The 24,391-nt window shown below is 36.7% G+C and overlaps 1 protein-coding gene across 1 annotated transcript in view; it reads right to left on the bottom strand.

Moving 5' to 3' along the window:
- Positions 1 to 24,391, bottom strand: part of PIAS1 (protein inhibitor of activated STAT 1) — a 143,172-nt gene that overhangs the window by 16,167 nt on the left and 102,614 nt on the right. The window contains exons 7-10 of the mRNA XM_023220738.1: positions 22,631 to 22,736; positions 11,578 to 11,651; positions 2,455 to 2,615; positions 587 to 717 (exon numbers count right to left, since the gene is read on the bottom strand). Of these exons, the coding sequence (XP_023076506.1) occupies positions 587 to 717; positions 2,455 to 2,615; positions 11,578 to 11,651; positions 22,631 to 22,736 (472 nt within the window). The remainder of the gene's footprint in view (positions 1 to 586; positions 718 to 2,454; positions 2,616 to 11,577; positions 11,652 to 22,630; positions 22,737 to 24,391) is intronic.

The raw sequence follows: 24,391 nt of genomic DNA, 5'->3' as shown, positions 1-24,391 counted from the left end.
GGAGCCAGAGAGTAGAAAACCAACAGTGGCTCTGTTCTACTAAGTTTAAAACCATTATTTAATAATAGTAAATTATTTTTCAAAATAATAATAAATTACTGAATTAGAACGATCAAAATGTGTCTTATGTCCACTTCAGAAGAAAAGTAATTTGAGAGCACAGACTGTATATTAATTTTTGTCCGTATAGTATCTAACATACTTAAGAAATACGATGATAGCATTTTCAAAACTCATAGTCTCTTTCCAACAAAACCATACTAAAAGCCAGGAAAAAATAAATAAATGAAAACTGAACCTTTACTACTCTGTACCAAATCTGTTAAGAATTTAAAAAGGGTACAGTTTCAAAAGTATGACTTTACAAATGACTAATTATATTACATTACTTTGAAATCTTATATCAGAAAAATTTTTAAAGCTGGCAAAAAAGTGAATTTAAAAGGATTTCTATCAATAAGTTAATAGGAATCATTAAGCTATCCACAAACTACTCAGTGTTTTTAAAAACTATATGGATTTTAATATTGAAAACCAGACTTACAGCAGTAGGGAGACTGCCCCTTCCTTGTGGAGAACTACTCACCATCGACTCCATTGTAAGAGGCGGAAACTTCTTGTACTTCCTTTTTCGATCTCATTGGTGCCCAAGTGCCATCCTCCTTAAATTGTATTTCATCACAGTCTGTACAGTACTTTAGGATTTCCATAAACAAGCTGTAAGAAAACAATTCATCCTTAAAATATCATATTTTAAATGAAAATAAAAGTTGAACAACTTAAGTTATATTTATTCTTAAAATCTAGTGCTAAATAGGAACATAGCTGCCTAATTTATGTCACATTTATGTAAGAAAATATGTGACCATGAAAAATGACATTTTCAAAGATTTTTAATCACATGGGAAAATGTTCACAAAAAGTGAAAAAAGGTCAACAAAAGAAAGCTTCATTTCAAAAATAAAATTATGTGTGAGTAGTATATAGATAGTAGTTACCTCTGGGTGGTACCTCATGGGTATTTATTTTTCTTCTTTATACGTTTTTGCATATTCTAAATTGCCTACAATAAGCATGTCTTATTTGATAAACTGAAGCAATACATACACAAATATGTAATCAAAGGTTAAATCTCTTTGATAAAATATTGTAACAGACATTTAAAAACATATATAAAGAATGCATAAAATTAACTATGGCCAAATTCTTAGGTTACAATGTTAAATGAAACCAAAGGATAAAAATTATTAACAGTGTACAATCACAACCATGGAAAGACGAAAATTGGAAAATTATGCACCCGAAAAAGCTTTTTATTTTCCTGTGTTTTACAATTTTTCTTTAAAACAGTATGTGTGTACATGGCTTTTATAACAAGAAATGGCAGAACCTAAAGCTATGTTACATATAAAGTTGGAAAATATTACTATTTAATTCTGATTTACTACTAAGTGATCACCATCATTTCTGAAAAATTAAACATAAAACATTTAAGTTACATGTTTTTCTTTTTTTTCCCCATGACTGGTGTGACATCTTTCAAGCTCCAGGTTATACTTGTATTGCTAAATATACTCAATTTCTGATACTACCACCTTTAGGCTCCTATGTTTTCTTAAATACTATAGGTAAGTTGCCTTAAGTCTTTCGCTAGAAAGTACAGGAAATATTAAGTACAGGCCGGGTGCGGTGGCTCACATGCCTGTAATCTCGGCACTTCGGGAGGCCAAGGCAGGAGGATCACTTGAGCCCAGGATTAGAGATCAGCCTGGGCAAAATGGCAAGACTCTGTCTTTATCCCCCCACCCCCCGCAAAATCAAATAGATTCCTCCTTTTCACAATTGTTTTTGTTTAGTGGCAAAAGCGGGGAAAAAAGGAGGCTGCAGAATAGGAGAACATTTAGAGGAACACTCCAAGATGTCTGGTAGGACAGATAAAACAAAGGGGTGTTAAAAGCAATAATTGGTTATTGTGATGCTATAGGTGGACAAGACAAAAAAGAAAAAGAAGATCATGACTGAAGCTGGATCTTATCTCCACAAACAGGTTAACTTCTATTGAAAAGCCCAATTTTGGATGAACCTGAGTTAACCCAAATCTCCCCACACATTTTTTTTCCAATGTGATCTGCATATCTAGGGATGGATGGACTAATGACAGGAAAATGAAAAGGTGTAAGCACACCCTGCTTAAAACCACTAGTGCTTTAAACGATAAATGCCAGGAGACACTGACAGTAACACATGTATTTTCAAAACAAGGGAACATCGAGTTAAAAAGATAAAATATTCATAACACTAATTTGAAATAAATTACTTTGAAAGTATTGGTTTGCAGATTCACAAAAATCCTACAAATACATAACTTAGAATTTTCATCCCAAATCTGATGTGTAACAAACCCAGATAATATATGGTCATTTCAAGGTACCAAAAACACTTAAAGTAACATACCCATCAATAATAAGGTGTTCATATGGAGCCTTCTTATCACAGACAGGACAAACCCAGGTTGGTTTTTTCTCATTCATCTGAATGTAAAGAGTTGCATCAAAACATTGTAGATGAGAACATGTAAGGGCCCGACACGGAATTGTCAGCCGCATTTTACCAAGCTTTAAAAAGGGAGAAAAAGTAAATATTAGGTAATTGCTATTCAACATTTAAGCTTTGACAAAAATTTCCTAGAACACAACAGGTAGGCATGCTGATTTAAAGCACACTGTGTTTACTTTTCATCAATGTAGGAGAACATTAAACACATTTCCTGTGAAATATCCATAGGTTTAAAAATTACAGCATTTCTTTGGCTATCAAACAAAATGACTATGGAAAGTCTACAAGGGTTATTGACTAAAATCCACAGCTCACAGATCAGCTTTTGGTGGAGAGGGTCATAACCCCTTGAGTTATACTCAAAATTTCGTGTGTGCATTTTTCTGGAGAGAGTTTCACCAGTTTTTTTAAAAAAGAGATGGAGTCTTGCTATGTTGCCCAGGCTGAAGTGCCAACTCTAGTCACAGGCACAATCATAGCACTCTACAGCCTCAAACTCCTGGGCTCAAGCAATCCTCCTGTCTCAGCCTCCAGAATAGCTGGCAATACAGGCGCACACTACCGTGCCCAGCTTTTCTCAAATTCTTAAAGCAGTCCTTGATCCAAAAAAAACAATTTAAGAACCACCTAACTAGCGATTAGGGAAAATAGAGAATGTCTTATTAAATACTGCACAATACAGAAATCCATTGATATTTGCTATCAGTCTTACCTATGAATAAGAGTAGTTCACAGGACAAAAGTGAATCAATAGTCATCATTCCCCATGATGTTTGGCATAATTACCAAGTGGCAGCTCTGAGGAGGAAGGCAGATGCACACACACTCTGCATTGCTTCCTCACTGGGAACCATCACGAGCAATTCAGCCTACAGCCCTGGACCTCTAGCATCTCCAGCATGTTAGGAGACTTGTTGCCCTGCAAATACTGCTTCAGCTGACATGCAGTGAGTCTATCCAGGGAGGAAGTCTGCTTCATCTGGTCCCTGAGCTGCTAGCTTTAGCCCAAGGCAGAGAAGCCGCCCAGAAACCTGCACAGGGAGCTACCATGTCACTATCTCATTCCCCAGAAGCCAGCTTGTACCACTGTAGAGTCTCCAGATCCCACAATGGCCATATAGTAGAGAAGTTATCTACCTTCAATAACCACATTATTTGCCAAGTACCAGGAAAAGATTTGTGAACTTGAAAAATACAAAGGCTTGTGCTGGAAAGGATGTGGAGAAATAGGAATGCTTTTACACCGTTAGTGGGAGTGTAAACTAGTTCAACCATTGTGGAAGACAGTGTGGCGATTCCTCAAGTATCTGGAACTAGAAATACCATTTGACCCAGCCATCCCATTACGGGGTATATACCCAAAGGATTATAAATCATGCTACTTATAAAGACACACTGCACACATGTTTACTGCGACACTATTCACAATAGCAAAGACTTGGAACCAACCCAAATGTCCATCAATGATAGACTGGATTAAGAAAATGTGGCACATATACATCATGGAATACTATGCAGTCATAAAAAAAAGATGAGTTCATATCCTGTGCAGGGACGTGGATGAAGCTGGAAACCATCATTCTGAGCAAACGATCACAAGGACAGAAAACCAAACACCACATGTTCTCACTCATAGGTGGGAACTGAACAATGAGAAAACTTGGACACAGGGCAGGGAACATCACACACCAGGGCCTGTCGTGGAGTGGGGGGCAGGGGGCGGTATAGCATTAGGAGAAATACCTAATGTAAATGACGAGTTAATGGGTGCAGCAAACCAACATGGCACATGTATACCTATGTAACAAACCTGCACATTGTGCACATGTACCCTAAAACTTAAAGTATTATATATATATATATATGCATATATATATATAAAAGAAAAATATAAAGGCTTGAAAAGAATATGAGTTAAATGAGGAAAAGATTCTTGGCTCAGATCAATTTCAGGGAAATGTGCAATTTCCTGGTCTACCAGGAAATTAACTGTCATTTGGTGCCCAAAATAATTGCTTTGATACCAATGATTTACTGTGTCTCTAAGAAAGGCATTTAACCTTTCTGGGTCCCTTTTACTTTCTCTAAGGTAACACTGTTTCCTCCTTACTTCAACCAGATGTAGCCATGATGAATAAAAATAGAACCCTGAACATGCTATAAACTTATTGAGAATAGAGCAATGCCAGTTTACAGTATCAGAAGTATAACCTGGAAGGACCTAGAGTAAAAACTGGTAACTCCCTTCTGTGTACTCCCAACTCTATACTCCTGCATATGATTACAATCAAGCACCACATAACATTTTGGTCAACAGTGAACCACATATACGATGGAGGTCTTCAAATTATGTACAGTACACAATACCTGATAATAGACAGCCATGTTACTGGTTTCTGATTTACTATACTTTTTATCATTATTTTGGAGTGTACTCCCTTCACTTTATATATATTTTAAAAGTTAACTGTAAAACAGCCTCAGGCGGGTAGGAGAGAACAGCTCCGTGTCTGTTACTGCCACTGAAGACCTTCTAGTGGGACAAGACGTGGAGGTGGAAGGTAGTGATATTGATGATCCTGACCCTGTGTAGGCCTAGGCTAATGTGTGTCTTAGTTTTTAACAAAAAAGTTTAAAAAGTAGAAAACAAAAGTAAAAAATGTTAAAAATAGAAAAAAGCTTATAGAAGAAGGATATAAAGAAAGAAAATATTTTTGTACAGTTGTACAATGTGCTTGTGTTTTAAGCTAAGTGTTATTACAAGAGTCAAAAGTTAAAAAATTAAAAAGCTTATAAAATAAAAAAGTTACAGTGGCCGGGTGCAGTGGCTCATGCCAGTAACCCCAGCACTTTGGGAGGCCGAGGAGGTAGGATCACCTGAGATCAGGAGTTTGAGACCAGCCTGGCTGACATGGTGCAACTCCGTCTCTACAAAAATACAAAAATTAGCCAGGCATGGTGGTATACGTCTGGGATCCCAGCTACTTGGGAGGCTGAGGCAGGACAATCACTTGAGCCTGGGAGGCAGAGGTTGCCGTGAGCTGAGATCGCACTACTGCACTCCAGCCTGGGCAACACAGGGAGACTCTGTCTCAAAAACAAAAAACAAAAAACAAAAATCAAAATTACAGTAAGCTAAGGTTTATTATTGAAAGAAAAATATTTTAAATTTATTGTAGCTGCAGTGTACAGTGTTTGTAAAGTCTACAGTGATGTAAGTGATGTCCTAAACCTTCACATTTGCTCACCATTCACTGACTTATTTGGAGCAACTTTCAGTCCTGTAAGCTTCATTCATAGTAAGTGCCCCACACAGGTGTACCATTTTTCATCTTTTATACTTTTTACTGTACCTTTTCTATGTTTAGGTACACAGATACTTAGCATTGTGTTACAACTGCCTACAGTATTCAGTTTTGTAACACGCTGTACAGTTTTGCAGCCTAGGAGCAATAGTCCCAAGGTACGTAGTAAGCTATACCATCTAGGTTTGTGTAAGTACACCTATGATGCTTTTGTTGAACAACAACACCTATGACGCTTTTGTTGAATAACATACCTATGTTGCTTTTGTTGAAGAACAACAAAATCTCCTAATAATGCATTTCTCAAAAGGTATCCCCATCATTAAGGCATGCACAACTGTATATCATTTATTTATATGTGTGTCTCCTCCTACCAGAAACAGGTTGGACTAATTTCCTTGTCCCCATACTTGGAAATATACAGCAGTAAGACAGTCCCGTGCACTGATAAAGCTTCAGTTGTGCATGATGGGCAATTCCAGGAGGCACCACTCATGGAAGGTATGCAGGTCGTACTCAGTAATTTATAGTGCAGTCTGAGTATGAGTTCTGGTGTTAGAATGAATCCTGGCCCCACTACGTACCTACTGTGTGAATTCTGAGTGTTATTTTATTTAATCACTCAGAGGCTCAGTTTTATAAAATGGGGATAAAAATGGGATCTACACAATATGATTGTGGGGATTCAATTACATTTACTGCATAGTACCTGACACATAGTAAGTTTTCAATAAATAAAAATGGTATTAATTAACATATTTGCTTTAAATCACTTTGTACACTAGGAAACCCATCCAAACCTCAGTTTAGTAATTCTTTTATTCTGGGCTCACAAAGTATTAAACAGCTTCACCAGACTCCCTTACTGCACTTCTACTCAATTTTAATTTTTTTATTTTTTGAGACAGAGTCTCCCAAGCAATTCTCCTGCCTCAGCCTCCCAAGTAGCTGGGATTACAGGCAGGTGCCACCATGCCTGGCTAATTTTTGCATTTTGAGTAGAGACGGGGTTTCGCCATGTTGGCCACATTGGTCTCAAACTCCTGGTCTCAAGTGCTCTGCACACCCTGGCCTCCCAAAGTGCTGGCATTAAAGGCGTGAGCCACCTGTCCAACCAATTTTTTATGATTTGATTTGCATAAGCACCTGATAAAAAGGCCAAAAAGAACAAAGTAGTTACAACAGAAAAATTACCATTAGGCAAGATACCATGTGGCATTAGTTCAGAAACATTTTCCAAATAGCAATCTGGTTGGTGGTACCAAGTTACATTTTTATATCTTATGTCAGACCTTAACTTATCTATGAAATACAAATTCCTATTTTATAAGGTACTTTTGCTATTGCCTTAATACTAAGTAGAAAAACCAAAGACTAAAAATTCTAGGCAAATACAGTAATAGTACACAAGGTTTATGAACTGTAGAACTACCAGACTACTTCTGATTGTTTATGAAAACAACAGATAAGATGGTAAGAAATAAAGATTGTTTCAGAATCCAAGCCATAGGCAATGAAATTTATACTCTGAAAAAGCAGCTGTTTTCCAAAGGCCTTCATCTCACATACCTTTACCCCATGACCTCCAGCTGTCAGTTCATATCTTTTAGGCAAGAGAGCAACTCTCAAGCCTTTATCTTCAGCTATACTGACAAGGTGACCTACAGAGTTTTTAAGGAATGCTGACACAGAAATGGTGCAAGAAAGACATAAATGGGTACATAAAAGCAAAAGTTCACTTTCAAATGCATTATTAGCTGTCACACAAATGCTTTAGAATCATAAAATAACTATTATGTGATAATTCTTATATTCGTGATTTTTTAAAAAATCACTAAATTCTAAATAATTATCTGAAAAACAGATATCGATTTTCTCTAACTTGGTATAAGGAGAGAAGCTGAACTTTGAACGTCTTCATCTTGTGATTACAAATTCTTCCTTTCCCTTTATAGGACATAAATTATATTTGAATTATTTGCATATAAACACTTTAATTCCCAAATATGTTTTCTAATGCCACTAACTTTACAATAATAGTGCTATCTGTATTAGTAACTGATGCTGCTGCAAAAGAAAACATTCTAGATATAAGTTTTAACCAACTTATATTTTTAAAAAGCCCTAAAAATGTCAAAACGTGCTTTCTCCTTGCAAAAGGAAAAAGTGTGACATTAAAAACAATTTCAGCTGGGCACGGTGGCTCACACCTGTAATCCCGGCACTTTGGGAGGCTGAGGCAGGTGGATCACTTGAGGTCAGGAGTTCAAGACTAGCCTGGCCAACATGGTGAAACCCCATCTCTACTAAAAATAAAAAATTAGCCAGGCGTGGTGGCAGGCGCCTGCAATACCAGTTACTCAGGAGGCTGAGGCAGGAGAATTGCTTGAACCTGGGAGGTAGAGGTTGCAGTGAGCTGAGATCACACCACTGCACTCCAGCCTAGGCAACAGAACAAGACTCTGTCTCAAAAAATAAAAAAAATTTTAAAAGGGCTGGGAGTGGTGGCTCACACCTGTAATCCCAGCACTTTGGGAAGTTAAGGCAGGGGGATCACCTGAGGTCAGGAGTTTGAGACCAGCCTGGCCAACATGGTGAAACTCCATCTCTACTAAAAATACAAAAAATTAGCTGGGCATGGTGGCGCTCACCTGTAGCTCTAGCTACTTGGGAGGCTGAGGCAGGGAAATCACTTGAACCTGGGAGGTGGAGGTTGCAGTGAGCCAAGATCTGGTCACTGTACTCCAGCCTGGGTGACAGAGCAAAACTCTGTCTCTGGAAAAAAAAAAGAAAAGAAAAAGAATAATTTCACAAGTTTTTTTCACAATAATATTTCATAAATACATTTCCAGAGTTTATCTTCTTCTATCAATTCCAAGTCATTTGTATTTGGGTTTACAAAGCAGTTTTTAAACTGCTTTGTAATTTAAAAGATTCCTCCACCTCTATTTTTAATAAATCAGAACCATAAAATTCCCAAAGAGTAAAAACATTTTTAATTATTTTTGTTGCCTTTAGCTAAATGGCACAGAAACAACAGACACTCATTTATTTTGAGCTCTGTACATCACAATAAGGGCAATTGTAATGCACAGTAAGACATCATATTTACATATTTCAAAGAGAGCAAATCTCCTTTATTATCCTATAAATTTGATATATAGATATTACTAAATTTTATTTTTGAGTAAAAACATACCTCAAATGTATGATCTTACTATTTCAGAATAACTGTGAGGGATTATCCCTTTAGCCAAATAGAAACCCATGAAAGTATTATAATTATATATTTTACACATACATACACACATATACACAATATACACATATAGTTGTTTTGTTTTATACTCTGAATTTTTAAAGCAGATGTCCATTTAAAATGAACTGCTGGCTAGGCGTGGTAGCTCACGCCTGTAATCCCAAGGGAGGCCAAGGCAGGAGGATTGCTTGAGGCCAGAAGTCCACAACCAGCCTGGGCAACATATGAAGACCTTGTCTCTACAAAAAAATACAAAAATCAGCCGGGTGTGGTGGCACATGCCGGTAGTCCCAGCTACTTGGAGGGTTGATGCAGGAGCATTGCTTGAACCTGGGAGGTGGAGGCTGCAGTGACCTGAGATGGCAGCACTGCACTCCAGCCTGGGTGACAAAGTGAAACCCTGTCTCAAAGAAAGAAAAATAAATAAAGGTGCAAAGAGCAAAATGTGATTAATAGTTTCTAATAATATAGAGATGAGCACCTGAACTACAGAATTAAAACATAGTTCCACAAATAAAACTTTTAAGATTTATATTGGAGTGCTTATTTATATGAATAAATGTTCATATATGTGTTAAACATAAAGCCTCAGGTATATCAGTACAACTATAAACACTTTTAAGTGAGACTGCAGAAAAACACTACTCTTTCCAGTGATTTAAATAGAAAATGAAGTGTATGTACTTTTCTAAACTTACTGTATTTTCTGAATTGGTGTTTTACAACAAAATGAGGCGGCAAAGAACAATGGAGGGGGAATGGATAAATCAGGGTTTTGGAGAAAGAGGGTAGAATAAGTATACATCTTTTTACCTTTTTCTTTTAAAAACATTTTTGGTCTTTTTCTCACCCTCTACTTCCCCAGTGTGTGAACCATTTTTCTAAGCATGAAACACACACACACACACACACACACACACACACACACACACACACACCCCATCCCATACCAGTCTCCTTTACAACCTAGGCTGTTGTAACATTTACCTGGTTACTTAAAGAATTTTTAACACTAATATAAAAAGCCTGGAGTCAAAATATTTTTCGCAAGAAAAAAATTGGCTTTATTATAAAAAGGAATAAAAATAAACGTTACAAGAATAGAAGGATATATACACAATGATAGAATTTGGTGATTTTAATTAACTTCATTGTATTTTTTTCTATAACTTACAGAAACTACTTCATGATCTACTAATTTTTTCATATTATGTTTGAAGTTTCATAAATTACCAAAAAAACTTGTAACTACAAATAACATTTAATTTCTATTTAAATTCTTTATTTCTTTAAGAATACAGTAACTTCATCATCATCTGATATTAGCAGGATCTCAGTATCAACTGCTTTCAATATCAGGCCTGTCTGAACAATCAGGCAAAGGAGGAAACAGATGTGTCCTTTCATTCTTTCTCCCCAATTTATTAATGATTAATTTGATTAATTATAGAAAAAAAAGTAATCAAAATGTCAAGGTAATTTATTATAACTTTTTCACATATTTTCATATGGCCATATTCAACCACCATCCCTACCAATGAGCCTAACATCAAATTAGTTTAACATGTTTTTGAGACCTTTTCCCTAACAGGTTTAATAATTTGGTTAAGTCTTGGGACCATATATTTATTTCATGAAAATTATTGATTCTGATCTCATTTTCTAGCTTAAAATATCTCAAGGCTTTTTTATACGTATAACAAATTCAGCTGTTTAGGCTGAACAGAAGTTTCTAATTGGTGAACTGTTACAATGTGGTCATTGTTGGCAAAATGGTTAAATGAGATGTGTGAGTAATCACGGCTAGATTTTTACTCAGAAAGGTACTATTTTAAGTAAAATTTTTAGCCAGGCATGGTGGCTCACGCCTGTAGTCCCAGCACTTTGGGAGTCCGAGGCGGGTGGATCACCTGAGGTTGGGAGTTCGAGACCAGCCTGACCAACATGGAGAAACCCTGTCTCTACTAAAAATACAAAATTAGCCAGGCATGGTGGCACATGCCTGTAATCCCAGCTACTCGGGAGGCTGAGACAGGAGAATCGCTTGAACCCAGGAAGTGGAGGTTGTGGTGAGCCGAGATGGCGCCACTGTACTCCAGTCTGGGCAACAAGAGTGAAACTCCATCTCAAAAAAAAAAATTAATATATAAATGTAAAATTTTTATAAATACACTGAGACAATAAACATTTCTTATTTGGAGATTTTACGATTGAGCCTGAGAGATGGTCATTAATCACAGGCCATATTTAGATATGTCTTACTAAGAGTAGATCATTTTTTGAAGACTTACTTAGATTCCAAATGCAATGCCTAGATGTCTTTCCACTTTTCATAAACTGTAACAATGGTGGACATATTTTAGAAGTAAACAGAATTTCTCAAATAGTAAAAATACTTAATAAAAAAAGAAAATGTATGTTAAACTTTCTGGAAAGCAAGTAATAGTTAACACTTACTGGACACAGTAGAGAAACCCTTAGGCTGGTTGTAGCTATTTCACTGTCTGGATCCGCAGTCAACTTCTCTTTAACTGATATTCATTCAAGAAGAAAAAAAGCAAACAGAGTAAGTTTATTAAAGATACATTACTGGAACATTACTATAAAGAATAAAAAACTTAAACAAATCTGCTCAATTATTTCCCAATTAATGGAACAGATAAAAACAACCATATGGCTTTTAATTCTATAAGCAAAGGATGGAAAACAATTGTTTATCTGTAGAATGACTATATTTCCTGTAAATTTCCTATTTCTCACTCAGGGGACAAAAACCTGTAGCAATATGAGATATATTTCTCTAATATGTTGACATATTCAACTGCTAATATGTTGACATATTTCTCTAATATGTTGACATACTCAACTGGTAGACCCTTTTTCTTTTATAACTCTAAGATACTGGATCAAGGTTTTCTTTCTTTTAAACTATGACTAATATTATTTGGGCTCTTCTATTTTCAAGGACATTAATAATAAGAATAACATTTATACATTTTTGAAAGCTCAGAAAATAAAAACATTTACTGTAAAACAGCTTAATTCAAACTTTAAATTATGAAAAGAGTCCTATTTCTTTAACTATACAATTATTTGAATTTTAATCTATTTCTCTATAAAATACTTGTGCCTTCTTGGGCAAGTCAATCTTCCTTTCTCAGCTTAATTTTACTTATAGTAAAATTGGAACCCACACTAGATAATCTTTAAGTCTTTTCACTTCAAACTTCTTCTGGTTCTTAAGGGAGAAGGAGACACTAGCAATTTTACTTTTGCAAGGCTGTTCTTTCATTCTCTTTCAGTCTGATATAAAAGACTCCTTACAATTCTCATCTGGAAACCTGAGCTATCTGTTACCTCTGAAAACTTCAATAACCAGTAACAAGAAAAAACATTATAGGGGTGGGACAGGAAATGCATATATGTAATACTCCAACAATTTTAGAAACTGTCCCATAATAACTTTAAAGTCTATATTGTATAAAGGGGCCATAAGTGGGGTAGCTGTATACATAGTCGACAGAATTTCTGAGCTGTGGTACAACTAAGTGTGACCAGATAGACACCATATAGAAAAGAAAATGAAGAGAGGGAGAAGTACTTGGGTAAGTTACAATTTCAGAATCTGTTGTTCTGATAACCATTTATGAGAAATCCTACCTTTATTAAACACAGTGCCCTGGATTTTAGTCTGGGTTTTTTTAGATGGTCCAAATCCTGGATATCCTATCCAACTATTTCCATTAATTAGTGGATCTCAAGTAAGGTGCATATCAGACCTACCTATAGAGAGCTTCCTGAATCAGAATGAAAAGAGGGACACTAATTGGTAGTTTTTTAAATGCTCCAAATATGATTCTAATGCCAGACTAAAAAGTCATTTCATGCCCTGGAAATTCCAAATTTTCAAAGTCTTAATGTACTTCACAGGCTGTCTCCTGACACACACAAAAAGGCATGCAACTTCTGGTTTTTAGTTTGGAAAATGTAGTTATAACACTATGCTAATGAATACCATATATAAATTACAAAAAGTATGCCTTTGTCATTATATACCAAATCTTAGTCAATCCTTTCTCATAAATATGATTTTAAAAAGTAGTATCTTTGTTAAAGGCAACAAATAATCGCCATATGAAATAAACATGCAAATAGAATTCTAATGTGATTACTCACTGTGTTGGCTAATTTTAGGTGTCAACTAAACTAACTGAACGAAGGGCTACCTACATAGCTGGCAAGGCATAATTTCTGGAAGTGCCTGCGAGTGTGTTTCCAAAGGAGACTGGTGTGTCAGTCTGTGGATGAGTGAGGAAGATCCGCCCTCAATCTTGGAGGACACCATCCAATCAGCTGGAGGGCACGGAAAGAACAAAAAGGCAGAGGAAAGGAAAATAAATTCACTTTCTCTTTTTCCTTGAGCTGGGACACCCTTCTTCTCCTGCCTTTGGAATTCTGTGATCCTAGCTCTTGGGAGCCTGAGGTAAGAGGACTGCTTGAGGCCAGGAGTTGAGACCCGTCTGGGCAACATAGTGAGAACCCATCTTTAAAAAGAAAGAATTCCAGGTTCTCTGGACTTGGGACTCTGGGATTTGTACCACCATATCAGCCCTTCTCCTCACTCCTCTTAGGACTTAAGACTGAGAGTTGGCTTCCTGGATCTGTGGCCTTTGGACTTCAATAGTCATATTACTGGCTTCGCTGGTTCTCCAGCTTGCTGATGGCCTATCTATTGTGGGCATTCTCAGCCTTCACAGTCATGTCAGCCAATTCCCCTGATACATCTTCCCTCAACTCTCTCTCTTCTCTCTCTTTCTCTCCTTTTCTCCTCTCCTTCTCCTTCCTCTCCTAGAATCTCTCTGGAGAACCCTGACTAATAACCACTCCGCATGCCTTCAACAACCATCCCACCAGCACCCTTTATAGACATAGCAAGCAATGGGTATAGTAACTGACTTTGAACTTTGCATAAATTTCCACTTAAATGAAGCAATACGATAGATCACAGTATCAGCCTTACACAAAACAAAGCGCAGTGTTTAGCGCTTAGAAAATAAATTGAAATAAGAAAATAAATTGAAATAAAGTAGTGGTTAAGAGCACAGGACCTAGAGAGCCTAGCTTAGAATTTAAGTCTCAGTTCTAAGTCACTTAACCTCTCTATGCCTGTTACATCATCTGGTAAATGGGAACAATAATAATATCTCACAGAACTGTTTTAAGGATTGAGTTAATACGCATTAAAAGTTTTAAAATACACTTGAGCCTGAGAGGCAGACATTGCAGTGAGCTGAAATTGCTGCCACTGCACTCCAACCTGGGTGATAGAGTGAGATCCTGTCTTAACAACAAAAAAAAGGTGTTTTTTTTTTTTTTCTTTTGAGACACAGTCTCACTCTGTCACCCAGGCTGGAGTGCAGCGGTGAGATCTTGGTTCACTGTAGGCTCTGCATCCTGGGTTGAAGTGATTCTCCTGCCTCAGCCTACCAAGTAGCTGGGATTAGAGGTGTGTGCCACCATGGCTTGGTTAATTTTTGTATTTAGCAGAGACGGGGTTTCACCATATTGGCCAGGCTGGTCTCAAACTCCCAACCTCAGGTGATGTGCCCACCTTGGCCTCCCAAAGTGTTGGGATTACAGGCGTGAGCCACAAAAAAAGTTTTCAAATAACCTAATATTATTCTCAATAAATACTAGCTATTGTCACTAGCTAACAATAAAACAAATAAAACATGATTTGTATATTCACTTTCTCTCAGAGGTGGGAGAATTTTCTGAAATTATTTTAGAATGTTTGTCAATTTCTATTAAAAACAAAACAAAACAAACAAAAAAACCTATGCCTTCTCTTTTGTCATTACAGACCCAATCCTAGTCCATTTATTCTTGTAAAGATATTTTTTAAGGTCCTACCAGGATCTTGATTAGACTGGATTAATTCTACAGATTAATTTGGAGAACTGACATACAACAATAGAATCTTTCGATCTCTTAGCAAGATATATCTCTCTGTTTATTCAGGTCTTCTTTCAGTTTTTCTCAACGATGCTTTGTAGTTTTCGGCATACAAATCTTGCACCTAGTTTGTGTGATGTATCCCTAAGTGTGTCATATTTTTGGATGTTACCGTAAAATCTTGTTTTGTGAATTTCAATTTCCTATTATTCATTACTAACAGAAATACAATTTGTTTTTGTATACTGACCACACATTCTCTAACTCTGCTAAACTCATATAGTATTTCTAGTAGCTTTTTTGGAGATTCTTTGGGATTTTTTTCTATGTAGACCATAAGGTCATCGCTAAATAAAGACAATAATTATTTCTTCATTTCTAACCTGTGTGTTGGTTTCTTTTTTAAAAATTTTCCATGTCTTATTGTGCTGTCTAGGATCTCTAGGTCAACGCTAGGGGCAGATATCCTTGCCTTGTTCTCAATCTTAGGAGTGAAACATTCAAGTTTTAACCATTAATGATGACATCAGCTGTAGTGCAGACTTTTTGTAAATACTCTTTATTACACTGAGGCAGCTCCCTTCTCTATTTTGCTGACAGTTTTATCATGAATGGATGTTGAATTTGGCCAAGTGCTTTTTCTGCATCTCTGGAGATGATCACATGATTTTTCATTTTTAGTTTGTTGAGAAGGTGAATTATATTGACTTTTGAATGCTGAAATCAACCTCGTATTACAGAAATAAATTCTGTTTAGTCACCATGTATTATCTCACATACTGGACCTAACAATATTCAAAACAATTCTGAAAAGGAAAAACAAAGTTGGAGAATTCTAACTGATTTCAAGACTCACTATCAAGCTACAGTAATTAAGACTTGTTTGGCATAAAGATAGACATACAGGTAAATGGTAAAGAATAACATCCGGAAATAGATTTGTACATCTATGGTCAACTGGTTTTTGATAAAGGTGCCAAGGTAATAAAATGGAAGGAAAGACAGTCTTTTCAACAAATGTTGTTGGACTATTTTGATATCTATGTGGGGGGAAAAACAAATCTCTACTCTCACCTTGCACCATATACAAAAATTAACTCAAAATGAATCACAACTACAGATTTCATAATATATCAAAAGCATGACATTAAAAAGTAGGCAAAAGACTTGGCAGATACTTCATCAAAGAAGCTATAGGAATGGCAAATAAGCACCTGAGAAGACGCTTAACATCCTCAGACATTAGAAAAATGCACAATGAAATGCCACTACATACTAATCACAATGGCTACAATAAAGCAGCCTGATGGCACCATATGCTGGCAAGGATGTGGACCCACTTGAAAGCTCACATACCGTTAGTGGGAATGCAAAAACGGTATATTTACTTTAAAAGAAATTGCCAAACTGTTTTCCATATACTTATCATATGACCCAGCAATCCCACTCCTAGATATTTACCCAAGAGAAATGAAAACATATGTCTACAAAACTGAAGTATCCATATGCAAAACATAAATGTTTACAGCAGCTTTGTTCATATTGCTGCAAAACTGGAAATAATCCAAATGTCCATCAACTGAGAAATGGATAAATTATAGTATACAAATGAAATACTACTCAGCAATAAAGAACAAACTACATGGATGAACTTCAAAAGCATTACACTAAATGTAGACGCAAAAGTCTACATATTGTAGGATTGCATTTATCTGACATTCTGGAAAAGACAAAACTACAGAGCAGAAATCACATCAATGGTAAAAGGATGGGATGGAATGCAAAAGGCCACAAAAGAACTTTCTGGGGTAAAGGATGTTCTATATTTTGATTGTGGCAGTGGTTCATGATTGTATATATCTGTCAAAGGAATTTTTATTGCCTATAAATTATACTTTAATAAACGTTCTCAAAAGACAGACAGAAAACGGAGGGGAAAAGCACTATGCTATATTTAATCATAAGAAAGTATGAAGAAAAAATAAAGTAAAAGTAAAAGCACTTATTACTTGTGAGCAAGGGAATAAAAAAAAAAAGACATATAATATTTGTTCCGTGGTAATCAGTCAACATGTAGGAAGTTCTCTGGGAGTCAGAGTTTTCACATTGTTACAGTGATCTGCAGTGGTAACAGTATTTTATTATATTACTATAATAAAGTTACAGCTAGCCACATTTAAAATTAATCTTGTTTTACCCAATAAGTTGATTTGGGGAGTAGAATTAATCTTGTTTTTAATCCCTGTTGTCATGAGCTATAGGAGTCAGCCACTACTCACATGACGCCGTATTTAAATTTAAATAAAAAATTCAGCTCATCAGTTACACTAGCCACATTTTAAGTGCTCAATGGCCACATGTCTACCGTATGGGACAGTGCAGATAGCGAACACTTCCATTATCACAGACTATTCTATTAGTGCTGTTCTAGGGTTGTTATTATTTCAAGATAATTTCTATCCTTCATTAATATCAGGTTATTTTAATTCAGCCTTTTAAAATTTTAAGGCTGAAAACAATCAAACGTATTAAGATCAGTATTTCATTTTATAAGCAAAGAAATAGGCACCAAGATCTGACTTTTTTCTGTAGATGTCTTTTCATCAGTTTACTTCAACAAAAATATGTAGATCTAATATGTATGTGGCACTGTGCTGAGCAACAGGAATTCAACAAAAAAATAAGATTAAATTCCTGCTCCAAAGAACTCGTAATCTAGTAGAAGGTAAAGATGCTCAGTGAGATCATCTCTAATGCACTCTGATGGAAGTATGTTCGGGAAGCTAACCAAAAGTCAACTCATCTATTCTGGGGGTTCTGGATGCTTCCTGGAAAAAAGTGAAACAAAGGATAATAACATTAAGCAGAGGAGGCAGCAGGGGAGTTTTGAGGCATAGAGCACAAAACTAAAGCACTGAAGAAAGATAAAAGAGTTCCATATTTTTGGAATGTGAAGTATGAAGAGTGAATACAGATGACCCTGGAAAGTAGTAAGCAGGTGCCACATCATGGAAAGTTTACATGTCATGCTAACACAGTTGGAGTTTTTATTCCCTAGGTGTTAAGAAGCCATGAAATGCAAGGGAATGAGAATGGTAAGATTTTAGATCTGTATAAATCACTTAGGTGGCTACCACAGGAGATATAAAAAGGAGTCAAAGAGCGGGATGTTTTATCTAAGAATGGTTTTTAAAATAAAAGCAGGATATGAGAGCTTAAACAAGGGCAATGATAGCAGTGATAGACAGAAGGTACATTTGAGAAATATTTAGGGAGTAAGTGTGACAGGAGTTGGTGAGTTCAGTTTTAAATACTTGAATTTGAGGAACCTGTGAAATGTTTAGGTGAAGTTAGTTAGCTATATAAGTCTGAAATGCAGGGGAGAGGTCTGAGATGAAACATGTATTTTGGGGTGCGTGTTAGTTTTAAGCCATAAGGGTGTGTAGAAAAGTGCGCCCAGGATAAAACTCCAAGGAACAGCAATATTTAGAATGCTTCCCTTAAGAGAATCCATTGAAGGCAGATGATTGAGAAGATATGGTCAGAGAAAAAACGAGAGAATTTCAAGGAGAAAGTGGTTCATATCAAATGCAGCAGAAGTATTCAGGATGAAAACCAAAGATACCCTTAAAATTTAGCAGTAAGATCATCATTTGTGACATCTGAAAGAGCAATTCCAGTGGAATGATAGAGGGTTAAAGACTATAATAAGATGCAGTGAGGACGTAACAAGAGCAAATGTAGACTACTCTCACAAAAATTAGGATGAGAACAACGGGAGGAACACAGAGCTCTATCCATAGGGGAGCATGTTTTCCTATTTTTTAAAAGGCAAAAGAGCCTTGACAGCATAGAGTGACAGAAAAAGCCTGCAGACAGGGAGTAACTGAAAACACAGGACAAAGAGCAGACACATGAGGGAGCCAGGTCTCACAATTACTGTGACTGAGCATCTCTACCTGGATGTCTCATCCCATCTCAAACACCACAAGTCTACAAGTGCACTTTGATCTCTCCCCGCAATCTGACCTCTTCAACACAGTTTTCTGTTTCAGTAAATGGCATTACCATGTTACCTGTTGCTTGAGTAAGAAGCCTAGCACTCCTCCTTGACTCCTCACTCTACACACACAGTCAATGCCATTTCAATACTTCTCTAAACTGTCAATTTCTATCAATCACTATCACCTTAGTTCAAGACATTATCATCTCTTACGTATACTATTACAAACAGGTTCTAAACTGGCCTCACTGCATTAGCTTTGCCTTCCTTTGATTCATCTTCAAAGTGAGAATCAGGTTGTCTAAATGTAATCATGTCATTTATTCCTCTGCTTAAAAATCTTTTAATGGTTTTCTATCATCTATCTTCATATTGTCTATGTCAACTTATACTTGTCCAACTCTCTGGTCACCCTCCTTCTTGGCTCTCTTTTTTTTTTTTTTTTTTAAAGACAGAGTCTCTCTCTGTTGCCCAAGTTGGAGTGCAGTGGTGCGATCTCAGCTCACTGCAACCTCCGCCTCCCGAGTTCAAGTGATTCTCCTGCCTCAGCCTTCCCAGTAGCTGGGACTACAGGCACATTCCACCATGCCCGGATAATTTTTTTGTGTTTTTAGTAGAGACGGGGTTTTACCATGTTGGTCAGGCTGGTCTTGAACTCCTGACCTCAAGTGATCTACCCGCCTCGGCCTCCCAAAGGCGGGTAGATCCCAAAAGGCGGGTAATCCCAAAGTGGGATTACAGGAGTGAGCCACTGCATCCAGCCCTTTCTGGCTCTCTCTATTCCAGCTGCACTGGCCTTTTCTCCTGACATATTCTGTTCCTATCTTGGAGCTTAACTTCTCCTCACACTTATAATCTTGCCTTAAGTATCACAACACCAGAGAGGACTATGTTCCCCTATTGTACCTCTACAGAGTTCCCTGTCTATCTTCTTCAAGGCACATGTCAAAACTTTAACTCATTAATGACTTGTGCAATTATTTAATGCCTGTCTTTCTTACCAGACTGCAAACTTCTGGGGGATGCAGAGATGGTATGTGTCTTGTTTAATGTTATATTCTCCTGTGCCTGGAACACAGTAGACTCTTAATACAATTTCTTGAATGAAAAGAATAAATGAATAAAAGATTAACTTGAAGCAGGGAAAAGGACATTTCCTCTTGACACTGAAGGAAATAAAGTGAGGACACAGCACAAATGTAGATAAGCTGAAAAGTAATTATGGTAGCTCTGAGATTAAGGAAGAAATGGGTGGTTTAGGTAATTCACGTCTTGTAGCCCCAATTTTCGTGCATTGGCAGAGTGCTGAGGGAGGGGGACAGTGTTGGAGTAGATTATGGCTAAGGCTTGAAATAACTGCTGAAGGGAGAAGGAAGAGGAGAAAGAAACTTGATTAAGAGTTGGTAAAAGACTGTTTTTGATAGTTGTGAGGGGACAACTCTACACAAAGGTAGAAAATGCAAGACAAAATCCTACTAAATCAAATGAATCAGAGAATGGATTTCTCTGTGAAAAGTCTAAATAACAGCAACTTTATTTTTCAAGAACATAAGAGTGTCTGGCTTGACTATTAAAACTTTGCTAGAAGAACTTATTTGATTAAGAATGACTTACAAGGAACATATTTGTAAGTAATTTGATTCTTTAAAAATACCTGAGATACCTGACATTTCCTTTTGTCAAGTTATTGTAAACAGAATTTTAATTACATAATTTGTTGGGAAAGTTTTTTTTTGTTTTTTGTTTTTACAGGCAGCATATAGATAAAGGTAGATAACCTGCTTTTTAGTAAATTACAACAAATTTCTTACTGGTGGGATCCAAATTAATATTCCATTGGCTTCTCTGGCCAATAAGTAAGGTAAGGTATCAATTTCCACAAAAATCTCATCCAGTGTACAGGTATTCTCCACATCCATCAGTATATCACAGTAGAAACAGCTTTTGATTTAAACAGATTTTGCTGCTTAATGGTAGCTAATAGTGGTTTTTCGGAGAAAATAAAATAATTCAATTCCAGACTCACGTTCCCACTCTCCCTCCAGGTGGTGCTATAGCTACAAGTGGAGAAGAGTTAACAGCTTGAGCAAAGACAGTTGGCCCTATCGTTGTTGTTGCTGTTGTTACTATTAAGTAACTTTATCTGCCTTATTTCTTGGTATTCCCTCTTCCATACAGGACCACATAACTCTTTGCTTTCTGACGGGCTGAGATTCTGGTATTGTGAGGCAAATATGAAGATTCTCAGTAGAATGACCAGGAATAACTTCAGCAAGATTGTGATAGAAGAGAAGGTATCTTATACTCTCCTTCAAGGCAGATGTCTGTCTTTTCTTTCAGGATCCCCACCATCTTCTTGTCCCTGCCAAATGGTGCCTCCACTCCTGCAGATCCCAAATCAGTGCTGTCCTTCTAGGTCTCCATCATCTGTCAATGCATGCCTACAGAGGCATTAGCCCAAAGTGTGCTCCCATTGATTCAGGATTAGCTGCATTTTTAAAGGACCATTTTAATACAGAAAAATTCTTCAATGAACTATTAAGGGTATATTGATATTCAGGGGTAGTGGGATCTTTTACTCTGCCACAGAAATAAGTTACAGAAAGGGATAAAAGCTATGCTACAAAAGGAAAGCTGCTATTATCTTAGTTCTTTCCACCAGAGTGTTCCTAAGTACAAATCTGATCATGGGCTTCATTAATCAGCTCACATCAAAAGTCCTTTAAGGATAGTTATCTAACACCTGCCTATACAAGTTTTGTTCCTAAGTCCCCAGCCCTCATCCCTAAATCCACTCGGCCCCCACCTCTCACAAATAAAAGAATAAACGAAGAACTTAGTTCACCTCTTTGGAAAGGCCAAACCCTCTGACCTTAACCCTTAAAAACAGAGGTCAGCATAGCTCCATTTGTAGACCCTGAATCTCAAATTCAACGTATCAAAACAAACCATCCAGTAATTCACACATATGAACTCAGACTCTGAAGAAGCATTAGAAATCACATGGCATAAACCTCTTGTTACAGATGAGGAAGATGAAACTCAGAAGCAGCGTTACTTGTCCACAGTCATATAATTGATTAATGGCAGAACCCATGTCATTATTATTTCTACCACCCCACTGGCTCTCTTTGCTTTGTAAATGCAGGGGTGAGGCAATGATATAACTCTGTATATTTTTCCTGGATAAACCTCCAATCTAAAATAACTTTCTTGAAATTTATACCAAGATGCCTTTCCCATTTCCCAGAATTCCTTAAACATTGATTTTATGAAGTTGTAAAAAAATATTCTTCCATGTTCATGCACTCACTTCACAAAGTTAATTTTAAGATTAGTAAAACATAGATTATAAAATATAGTTCATGACAAAGATATCAGAACTACTCTAAGGTCTTGTTTTACAAGCCAGAAGGTTCTCAGTGTTTTTAATCCTCTACAACAGGTTCCAGTGAATAAACAAATTCTAAAATTTCTTGCGTTGAGAAAATACTACTCTAACCTTTGACAAAATAGTTAGCTGAATAAGTGAAATAAGTTTATCATACGTACTTAAAGCTCTAGAATGATCCGGATTCCTTATTCCCTTTGCTCGTAACCTCTGAAGAAGAACTGTTGAGGACAACTGTTTTACAAGATATACTGCCATGGAATAGTTCTGGAAAAAAAAAAAGATGTAGAAAACAAACAACATATGTAAGTAAACAGTACATCTATTTTAATCTCACCATGATAGGAAAAGAAAACTCACACTTCTTAAAACACCTATGTGTCCAGCACTGTCTTAGGCGTTTTCATGAACAGTAATTCATTTAATCCCAAAGTGCTGGGATTACAGGCGTAAGTCACTGGGTCCAACTGAAAAGCTTCTTTTAGCTGATGAGATGATCATAAACCTGGTTTTACGGATGAGGAAACTGAAGTATATAGAAGTAAAAGAACTTGCCCTAAAATTGCAATTTTCAAGTAGCAAACCTAGAATTTAAACCCAGGTCTGTCCTGGATTTAATATTACCTATACTTGAAGCTAATGAATTTAAGGCACTTACATGAAAGAATACTGTTAAGACTAAGTATAAGCCAAGGACAATAAGATGTCAAAGTTATAAACCATATTAGGTGGCAACAGATATATCTAAAATAGTATCTATTTTTTAAAAAAAATTAAATGAGATGGGCTTCCTAATTTATACCTTTTAACTTTTCTCTATGCCTTCAACTAGCTCCACAACAAGCAGAGGGAATAGTAAAGGTTTTCAAAGAGAAGCTGCTGGTTTGGCAAATGAACAGATGAATATCCATTACCAGCAGAGGGACTACCCAGAGATGACAGAGGGAGAAGGGGACAAAAAAATAAAAAAATAAAAATAAAACCCAAACCAAAGAAACAGCTAACCAACAAGTTAAGGCTAAGTGAAGGGTACGTGGTTGGATAAGAGAAAGAAAAGATGGTTGAGGTTCATGAAGGGTAGGAAGGAGATCTAAATGAGAAGGATAACTTTCTATTTGGTGCTGGGATCAAGAGGCAGATCAAGAGACTTGAAAAGAAGTAAAAGGAAAATAATTGCTGCCATCTTATATTTTATAGCTAAACACACTTTTCAAAGCATTCTTAACATACACTGCCAACTTCATTTAAACTTTGCAGAAGGCCTATTAAGACATAGGTAGGATAGGTGACTTTTTCTAAGTGAAGGGCTGATGAAACTGAGGCACAAAAAGATTATGCAATCTGGTCATGATTAGGCAACTGCTTGATGACAGAGCAGACACTAGAAACCAAGGGGGAAAGGGTGGGAATATTAAGACAAGGAACTTAATGCACCCTTCTCTTTTGACAGAAAATATCTTACAATACTCTCTGGAAGGTCATATTTTTTAATTTAAAGTTCAGAAAGCTATCTGTGTTCACATGCTATGCATTTTCTGAGAGGCAGGAAAAAGAAGTGTCAAAAAAGCTAATTTAATTTCATTAATAAATTTCACATTAATGAGGAACAAGTAACATGAAACATGAAAACTTTCTCAGCCAGGAGCAGTGACTCACACCTGTAATCCCAGCACTTTGGGAGGCCAAGGCAGGCGGATCACGAGGTCAGGAGATTAGGACCATCCTGGCTAATGTGGTAAAACCCCGTCTCTACTAAAAAATACAAAAAACTAGCCAGGTGTGGTGGCATGCGCCTGTAGTCCCAGCTACTTGGGAGGCTAAGGCAGGAGAACAGCATGAACCTGGGAGGCGGAGCTTGCAGTGAGCCAAGATGGCACCACTGCACTCCAGCCTGGGTGACAGAGCAAGACTCTATCTACCAA

The sequence above is a fragment of the Piliocolobus tephrosceles genome, chromosome 6 (genome assembly GCF_002776525.5).
Source record: "Piliocolobus tephrosceles isolate RC106 chromosome 6, ASM277652v3, whole genome shotgun sequence".
NCBI classification, from domain to species: Eukaryota; Metazoa; Chordata; class Mammalia; order Primates; family Cercopithecidae; genus Piliocolobus; species Piliocolobus tephrosceles.
Note: the sequence above shows the minus strand (reverse complement) of the source record. Positions and strands in the feature narration are given on the sequence as shown.